The sequence below is a fragment of the Tupaia chinensis genome, unplaced genomic scaffold (genome assembly GCF_000334495.1).
Source record: "Tupaia chinensis unplaced genomic scaffold, TupChi_1.0 Scaffold000523_1, whole genome shotgun sequence".
Taxonomy (NCBI): Eukaryota; Metazoa; Chordata; class Mammalia; order Scandentia; family Tupaiidae; genus Tupaia; species Tupaia belangeri.
The window spans coordinates 2,099,263-2,109,493 of NW_006160036.1; the positions used below are offsets into that span (position 1 = coordinate 2,099,263).

Consider the following 10,231-nt stretch of genomic DNA (forward strand, 5'->3'; position numbering starts at 1 on the left):
AAAAAAACTAAATTGAGCCAGCAGGTGGAATGGAGGTTAAGGTGCTGGATCCCACATGGCCAGCTATGTAGTTCAAGCACCAAACCCATGTCTTGAAAATCACACTAGTGGGGCCGGCAGGTTGACGTGGTGGCTAAGGGTACTGAACTCCCACATGGCTGACTGCAGTTCAAGTCCTGGACCTGGCAGCTTGCTTTCTCGCTTTCCCTCTCCCTCTCTCTCTCTCTTGCTCTGTCCCTCTCTGGTCTAACTAAAATAAGTAAATAAATAAATAAAGTTAAATAAAACAATTCTTTAAGAAAATAAAAAAAATAAAAGAAAATCACATGGGTGTGTTTGTGAGTACACCCAAAATTCAGAGAGGAGACTGGAGGAAAAGGACTTGTAGCATTGCCATCTTTGAGGAGTGACTTCTCATTACCCTCTCCATCGTCTCTGGCTAGTATATGTGCCTATAGGAAAAACTAAAAACAGGTGAGCAGGTAGTGTAGTGGTTAAGGCACTAATACTCCCACGTAGTTGAACTTGGTTTGAACCCTGAACCCGGCAGCTTGAAACTCATGCGAGGCATATGTGCATGCATCCCAAAATCCCAAGAAGAGAATGGAGGAGAAGGGATTGTGGCATGGCATTCCCCCTCTATGGGATGATTTCTCACTTTCTCTCTCTCTCTCTCTCTCTCTCTCTCTCTCTCTCTCTGGTGAGCACATGCACCTTATAAAAAAAAAACTCTCAAAAAGAAAAAAAAACCCAAAAAAGTTATAATATTATATATCATTAATTCTATGATTTTGTCCATTTTAAAGTTTTAATCTTTTTCAGAACTTGTGTTTATTCTTTTCCTAAGGAACTTTTGGGGAAGTGTTTTCTTAGTGGAATCGTAACTGAGGTCCTAGAGTTTATATTATTTTTTTAAAAAAGGGAGACTGGGGTGGCATGGTGATTAAGATGCTGGTCTTCCACATGGCTGACCACAGTTCAAGTCTTGGACCTGGTGACTTGCTTTCTCACTTTTCCTCTCACACTCTCTCTCTGTCTCTCTGAGTGCACATGCCCTTTAGCAAATTAAAAAACAATTATGATTGGGACCAGCAGGTAGCATGGTGGTTAAGGTGCTGGACACTCCCACATGGCCAACCACAGTTCAAGTCCTGGACCTGGTGGTTTGCTTTCTTACTTTCTCTCTTTCTCTCTCTGGTCAAATTAAAATTAAGGGATGAATGAATAAATAAATATATTTAAAATATATGTGTGTATTTATATATATATATATATGTGTGTATATATATATATTCATAAAAATTATGATGATAAATGAAAATTAAATAAATCTTTTTTTTTAAAATTATTTTATTTAATTTTATTTATTCATTCATTTATTTTAATTTGACCAGCAGGTGGAGTGGTAGTTAAGGTACATGACCAACTGCAATTTGGGTCCCAGACCCAGCTGCTTGAGAATCATACCATGCACGTGTTCATACATGCCCAAAATCCTAAGATAAGAAGGAATTGCAGTGTGGTCATCTCACCAGGGGCTGATTTCTCACTTTCCCTCTGTCTGTCTCTCTCTTCTCTCTCTCTCTCTCTCCTTGGTGTGCACATACACTCTTTGGCAAGAAAAAGAAACAAGGGGAGTAAATGTGTTGAAAGATAAGAAACTTTGGATGTAGTCAATAAGGAAATGTCAGATACTCAGATAAGTTGAATGGGCAAAATTTTAGATTACTTGGAATATAGCATGGAGGTTGAATTTCCTTTATCTGAAATGCTTGAGACCTTAAGTGTTTCAGATTTGGGATTTTTCAGATATTAGAATATTATGTTTGATATATTTGAGATATCTTGGATTGGGTCTTAAGTTTAAACATGAAATTTATTTATGTTTCACATACACCCTTAACACAAAGCCTGTATGTAATTATATAATTATACACACACACACATTTATTTATTTATTTATTTATTTTTATGAAAGAGGGTATGAGAGAAGGAAAAGGAGGAGGGAGAGAGACACATAGGGTCTTGCCCCTTGCTGTCCTCTGCCCCTGCCTCCCATTTAGCTAGGATTATAGATATGTGCTACCATGCCTGGCCTGTTTAAGTTGATCTGGGACCCAAACCTAGGTTTGCAGTGTGGCCCTGCCTCACACAGTGCCATGGTACTATTTGTAGTACTGCATCTGGGCCAATTTTATGTATATTAAGGTCAGGTATGGAATTTTCTACCTGTGGTATTATGTTGGCACTTAAAAAGTTTTCTTCTTTCACTCTCACATGCACACACATGCTCTATGATGAATAAAGAAAATTCAGTATAAAAAATGTCAAATTCATTTTACTTTCAACTGTTAGCAATGGCCTCCTGTATATAAGATTCTTAGTAAAATAGCATAATCACTACCCTCTGATTTTTCTTTCCATTACTATAATCTACTAGGGAAAAAAGGAAAAAAGTCAAAGGTGGTTTACATTATTTGCCAAGAGAATATAGTCTCTGTAAGTATGTACTGGTGAAACATTTATAAGCTCTACTTTTCTCTTATAAGGGTAAATAAAAACATCCTGACTTACTCAGACTTTGATAACTGCTCTATTTGACTTTAAATGAGAAAGTGGTTAGAAATTGGTAAACTGCATTGTGATATACTTCTCACATTATAGTTGTACGGAACATACTGTGATTGACTTTGTGTTTTAATGGGCAAGTTTTTTCAGCAAATATATTTGAGTATATTTTGTGGAAGGTACTATCCTTAATAGGAGAGATAGAGCGAAGAACAAAACAACCTAGGTCCTCATGGAACTTACATCCTTGTAGTTGAAGAGAGACAAGAAAACCATTAGGGTAATTTCAGATGGTGAGAAATACTATTTTGGAAATAAACCAAATTATATAATTAGAGTGAAAGAAGAGCTACTTTAAATAAGATGATTAAAGAAGGCTTCACTGAGGAGATAATATTTGTATCAGGCATGAAAATAGAAAAGGAACTAATAATTTGATGAGATAAGAAAAAATTCTACAGGACCAGCTCTGTGGCCTGATAGTTAAGATAAATGGATCCCACATGGCCAACTACATAGTTTGAGCCCATGTTTGAGAAACATACTGGGCACTTACATGTGTGTGCCCAAAATCCCAAAAGAACGGAGAGATGAAAAAAAGATTGCTGTGTGATTATTCTGCATGAAGAGTGTGCTTTCTCTGCTCTCTTTCTTCTCTGGTGAACACATGTGCCCTCTGGCAAAATAAATAGAGAAAAAAAGAGAAAGAAAATTACAGTGGAAAAGAATAGCAAATGTAGGCTCTGAGGTAAAACTGGGTTTAGTATTTTAAAAGAATAGACCGACAAGGTGAGTGTGGCTAGAATGTAGTGAGCCAGGGGAAGAGTGGTAATAAGATTAAATTGACATGGTGTCAGCAGAAAGTGTGGTGGTTAAGGCACTGGACTCCCACTTGACTGATCACAGTTTGAGTCCTGGACCTGGTGGTTTGAAAATCATGCAGATGCATTTACACGTGTGCTCAAAATCCCAAGAGGACAATGGAGAGAAGGGATTACGGTGTGCCCATCCCCCCTGAGGATGATTTTTTTCACTTTCCCTCTCTCTGTCTCTGGCAACTGTATGTGCTCTATGACAAAAGCCTTTAAAAAAAAAAAGGTTTAAGTTGACAGGGAGACCTGTAAGCTATGTAGGACATAGTTTTAAAGTGCATTATTTTCTAACCAGACTTTTAAAACTTTTACAGGTAGCAGGAAATAATCTTTTTCATTTAAGTATTGCTTATTTTCTGATTCTTGTACTTTTCTTTAAATTAGAATCATCTTATTGTGAAGGTTCCCCCATATCATGACCAACATATAACTTTGCCTGTGTCAGTGGGAATATATGTAGTGACCAATGCTGGAAGATCTCATGATGTGCAGCCATTCACTTACACTCCAGACCCAGGTATGTCAACATGAAAGATTCTAAACTAAAGTAATTAATCAATTTCTAGTTTTTTAGAAGGCTATAAGACCAGCTAACCAAAAAAAGAAAAAGTTGCTAAGATGAATTGATATTAGTCTCTTTTGAAGATGGTATTGTTTCCCAAGAAGATAGACACCAGATCCTATTGTTCTTTTACTAATATTATGTTAAGGGAATGGTTTCTACCTGATACTCAAATAATATAAGAAAAGCCAGGTCTGTTCTGGAATCCTATTCTCTGGAGCTCTTATAGGTTACTCCTTAGTAAGAATTACCACTCATTAGTGCCAGCAGGTGGCTTGGTGGTTAAGGTGCAGGATAGCACCCACATTGCCACTATTGTTTGAGTCCTGGACCTGGTGGCTTGAAACTCATGCCGGACATGTGTGTGCACATGCCCTAAATCCCAGGAGAAGGTATTGCAGCTTGACCATATCCCTTGGGGAGTGATTTCTCACTTTCTCTCTGTCTCTCCTCTCTGGTGAGCACATGTGCCTTACGGCAGAAAACTTAAGAAGAAGAATTCTCATTCATCTTATGTGCAGAAAAATGAAAGTGATAATGCTGGGTGGTTTGACTGATTTATAGAGTGATTTAGAGAGGTGAGAGAGAAGCTTGAGGTGGCAAATGATAAAAGTATCAAAGACTGATGAGTAAATGTCTGAATATTTTTAAGCATTTAGGTAAAGTAAGATACTTTAGAGGGACTAGCAGATGCATAATGGTTATGTTGCTGAACTCCCACATGGCCAACCATGGCTTGAGTCCCAGATGCAGCATCCTGGAACTCATGCCAGGCGCATGTGCATGCAACCCCAAAATCCCAAGAGAAGAAAATGGAGGAGAGGGGATTGTGACATGGACATCAGGGTGATTTCTCATTTTCTGTGTGTCTCTGGCCAGTGCACACACACTATTTCTAAAATAATTCTTTTAAAAAAAAGATGTTTTAGAAAACAGCAGATGGCATAATAATTATGTCACTGGGCTCTCACTTAATCAACCACTGTTTGAGTCCTAGACCCAGTGGCTTAAAACTCAAACAAGGCGCACGTATGTACCTGCCCAAGATCCCAAGAGGAGAATAGAGGAAGGGATTGCGGCATGGCCATCTCCCCTTGAGGGTTGATTTCTCGCTTTCTTTCTCTCTGTCTTTCTTAAAGCACACAGGCCCTATGGCAAAAATCTTTCTTGGAAAAAAAAAGAAAGAAAGAAAGAAAGAAAAATAAAAGCAAAAAGAGCAACTGAAATGTTAAAAACTTAAAAGATACATGGCTAAGGAGTGTCTTATGAGTTGTTTGCCTACACTTAGTTGTCTGAAGAAGAGAAAAGTCTTCTGGCAGAAGTAGGGAGAACATTTTGGAAATAGAAACTTTGTGTATTCTCTTGATCTAGGCTTGGTTTCTGCCATGGTTTCCATTGGTTTAGTTCATTTTATTCTCAGGCATACTTCAGAATTAGTGGTTCTTCCATATCTGGAGTTTATTGATACATTATTACCAAATAGTTCTGGATCCAGTGAGGTAGAAGGTGAGAAAACTATGGCAAGAAACCCAATAGAAAAAGAAAGCCCTGGCGTCAGAATGTAGGGAAAAAAAAAAATGATACCTGGGACAGAGTATTTATAACTAGTCTCGGTAATTACTGTCAGTTGATCTATTTCCCATCCCCCCTTTTTAAGAGAGATCTTTGCTATGGGACACGTGCACTCACCAAAGAGACAGAAAGTGAGAAATCATCCCCCGGGGGGATGGCCACACTGCCATCCCTTCTCTTCCATTCTCCTTGTAGGATTTTGGACAGTATGCACACATGCCCGATGTGTTTTAAGCTGCCAGGTCCAGAACTCAAACCATGGTCAAATACATGGGAGTCCAGCGACATAACTATTACACCGTATGCTGGCTCCCCTATTTTTTTTTTAATCATGTCTGAACTTTGTAGCACCGGTTATTTTCCACTAGTTTGCTACAAAAGTATAATAGGGTATAGCACTAATGAAATTCCTCTATTTCAAAACAAAAGATCACAAGTAAAAACTTTTTAGGAAAAGTTTAAAAATAATATTCTGGCTTCAACAGAAATAGAAGAAAGAAGATTGGTTGATACTCAAAGACCAAATATTTTATTTCTTTTTTTCCTAGAAAGGCCTTAAAAACCCAAATAACGAACCAGCAGGTGGTATAGCAGTTAAGGCCCTGAACTCCAATGTAGCCAACCATGGTTTGAGTCCCACCCAGACCTAGTGGCTTGAAATTCAAGCCTCAAATGTGTGTGTACATGCCCAAAACCCCAAGAGGAGAATGAAGGAGCATGGAAGTTAATCAGAGAGAGACAGAGAGAAGGAAAGTGAGAAAGCAAGATGCCAGATCTGGGACTTGAACCACAGTCAGTCATGTGGGAGTCCACCTGCCTTAACCACCACTCTGCCTGCCAGCCCATAATCTAGAATTTCTACTACACAAATAATTTAATGATGCTTTATGAGAAAATAGTCTAATGAAAGAATTTCAAGATACATATTTTGTTAGGATGAGTAAATTTAAATATTTTCATCTTTTTTTCTTTTTCTTTTTTTAATAGCAGCATCTGGTGCTTTGAATGTAAATGTGAAGAAGGAAATATCTAGTCCAGCAAGACCTTGTTCTTTTGAAGAAGCCATGAAAGGTACCAAGTTTTTTCTTCTCCGAACTATAAATAGGTTTTTCTATATGTTTTCTCTAGCACACCTTAATGTTTTGTTTTCTCTTAGGTACTTATCACACATAGCAGGGTATCTTTCATATTATAAAATAGATACTTGTTAAACATTATGGACTACAAAACAAAGATTTGCTTTCTATCCTGATATTTTCCTTTATTCTGTATATAAACATTATGGCATTTTAAAGCATATATTGGAGTAAAGAAGTTTTGTTTTAAAATTCTCCAGTATTAAAACTCTCAAAAGTATAGGCCTGGCAGATGACATGGTGATTATGGGTGCTGGACTCCCACGTGGCTGACTGTGGTTCGAGTCTCAGACCTGCTGGCTTCCTTTCTCCCTTTCTCTCTCTCTCTTTCTCTTCCCTCTCTGGTTAAATTTAAAAAAAAAAAAAAAGAGTTAAACAAAAATCTTTTTTGTGGGGTGGGGGGAGAGGTTTTCACTATAGGGCACGTGCGCTCGCCAGACAGACAGAGACAGACAGAGATACAGAAAGCGAGACCTCACCCCCCAGTGGGACTGGTCCCGCCGCCATCCCTTGCAATCCCTTCTCCTCCATTCTCCTCTCGGGATCTTGGGCACGCACTCACACGTGCCCGGCGTGAGTTTTAAGCCACCGGGTCCAGGACGCAAACCACGGTCGACTACATGGGAGTCCAGCAACATAGCCATTACGCTAACTGCTGGTTCCCAAAAATCTTTAAATTAAAAAAAAAAGTATGTATGAAATTGGGGCTGGCAGGTGGCATGGTAGTTAAAGATATTGGACTCCCACGTGGCTGACTGTGGTTTGAGCCTTAGACCTGGCAGCTTGCTTTCTCACTTTCTCTCTCTATCTCTCTCCCTCTCTCTTTCTCTGGTCAAATTAAAACAAGTAATAATAATAAATAAGGTTAAATAAAATAATTCTTTTTTTAAAAAGTATATATGAAGTACAATAATGTAAAATAGAGTCTCTATACTATAGGTATTTGAAGATTTATTTTAGGTTCTTTCATTATCATTCTTCCTTCTGACATCTTTATTTTTCCCTCTGATAGTCTTAAGAGGCAATGAAAATAAACTATGTTTAGTATGTTGTAATGTGGTAAAGAGATTATTACCTTAGCAAATTTCTAATACTACTGTGGTATCCAGTCAAGATACTAAGTGTCTTTATATATATGAGGATGCCAAACACATAATGGCATATCCCTACAATTCTGGTTTTTATTTATATTTTTCTGCTTTTATAATCATGAGTTAAATCGTATTAAATAAAACATTTTAATATTTATGCTTTCAAGGAGCATAGTATGCTTAATTTTATGAAATACAATGAAGTTTTTTTGTATTGTTAGTAATAATATTCAGATTTCACAAATACAGCATGCTCAATATAGCTTGTCATTGTAATTTCTGACTGTAAACACTTTCCAGAGTAGATTAATAAGGATTCATGGACTGGTGAAAAACTATCAAGATTATCAAATTCACTTGAAAGAAAATTCATAAATCTTTGAATAGCCACACTCAAAATTTATTGAACATATTAGATGCTAAGCAATATACTGAACTCTTTATAGCCATTATGTTATTTAATCTTCCAGATTCTATGAGATAACTAACTTGTTATCACTTCATAGATGAGGAAGCCAAAGCTCCAGAGAAGTTAAATAATTTGCCCAAAGTAGTTCACTTAGGATTAAAAAATTAGTTTGGGTTTGTAAGGTAATACATCTAAAGCAAAAATCATTCAGCCCATTTTTATTGGATAAATAATAGCACAGTTAATTAATATTAAAGAAAGTCAAGGGTGTTTGTGATCTGTCCTTTGCCATCTTTCAGGCATCTATGCTTTTCTTTAAAAAATCTCTAATGCTATTTTCATAGAGCATCAATCTAGATGGTATGTGTTTTATTGTAATGTATAGAAGTCATCAAATTATATAACAAAAATGTTGAAAAATAAATGGAAAATTCACCCCATAATTTCCAGTTACTAACAAAAAAATTGCTGAGATACAGCTAAAACTAGGCCTGAGAGGGACATTTATAGCACCAAACAAATTAGAAAAGGGGAAAGGTTGGCTAGCCCCTAACCTGGTGGTTAAGGTGACTGTATCCCACATGACCAACCACATGATTTGAGTCCCAGAGCCAGTTGCTTGAAAAACACATCAGGGGGACCAGCAGTTAGCGTAATGACTATGTTGTTGAACTCCTATGTAGCCGATCGCAGTTCGAGTCCCGGACCCAGTGGCTTAAACTCACACACCAGGCGTGTGTGCATGCATGCCCAAGATTCCGAGAGGAGAATGGAGGAGGAAGGATTGCGGCGTGGCCATCCCCCCTAGGAAGTGATTTCTCACTTTCTATCTCTGTCTTTCTGGCGAGCACACGTACCCTATAGCAAACCCCCCCCCCCAAAAAAAAGACACATCAGGTGCTTGTGGGTGCATGCCCAAAATCTCAAAAAGATAGAGAAATGGAAGAGAAGGGATTGTAGTGTCACCATGCCCTATTGGGTTATGCTTTCTCTCTGTGTGTCTCCCTCTCTCTGTCTCTCCTTGGTAAGCACATGCACCCTCTGGCAAAGAAAAAGGAAGAAGAAGAAGAAGAAGAAAAGAAAGAAAGGGACAGAAGAAAGACTAGCAGTTGAATATTACAGTGTCACCTTAAGATGACACTAATGGTCTTTGAAAGTCTCATGTGAGATAGTACAGAACTACTTTTACATTCCTGCAAATGATCTGAAGTTTTGTCTCAGTCAAAATTGGATTGAGTAGGGCTAGCAAGTGGCATGGAGGTTAAGGCAGCCAGATCCCACATGGCCAAGTCTGTGGTTTGAGTTCTAGACCTAGTGGCTTTAAAATCACACTAGACCCAAGTGCATGTGTGCTCAAAAGTCTGAGAGGAGAACGGAAGAGAAGGGATTGTGGTGTGGCCATCCCCCTGGAGGATGACATCTCACTTTCTCATTCTCTCTCTGTCACTGTCCTGTGAGCACATGCACCCTATGGCAAAAAACTAAAACAAACAAACAAATAGGATCCAGTTGAACTCTCTTGGTATTGGTAGAATCTAGGTGAAAATAGGTACAAAGAATTCCTGAATGATGATGATCCATTTCTCTGATTTAGGTAGAATAAAAACACAGGTTGCCTGGTGGTGGCACAGCAGTAAAATGCAATGTTCAACTCACATGGGAAGGTTCTAAGTTTTCATCTGAAGACTTCCCTAAGCATACCGGTCATGTGCTGGAGCCCATAATTTGGGACTGGAGCTGGGGTTAGATCACAATCTCTCTCTGGCTCATGGTAAAAATAAATAAATAAACTGAGCCTGGTCTTATAGCACAATGCGCAAGTGCTTTGCAAAGGAAACGTGGTCCCACATGACTGACCAGGATTTGAGTTTCTGCACCAGCAGCCTACACACTGAGTGTGCATGCATATGCCCCGGATCCTGATGGGATGAAGAGTTGGAAGAAAATGGATCATGGCATGACCAAGCCCCATGAGGGGTTTTCTTTCTCTCTCTTTTTCCCTTTCCCTCCCCCTCTCTTTC

The 10,231-nt window shown here is 38.4% G+C and overlaps 1 protein-coding gene across 1 annotated transcript in view; it reads left to right on the forward strand.

Moving 5' to 3' along the window:
- Positions 1–10,231, forward strand: part of NFAT5 (nuclear factor of activated T cells 5) — a 171,258-nt gene that overhangs the window by 148,449 nt on the left and 12,578 nt on the right. The window contains exons 9-10 of the mRNA XM_014591022.2: positions 3,825–3,957; positions 6,562–6,645. Of these exons, the coding sequence (XP_014446508.1) occupies positions 3,825–3,957; positions 6,562–6,645 (217 nt within the window). The remainder of the gene's footprint in view (positions 1–3,824; positions 3,958–6,561; positions 6,646–10,231) is intronic.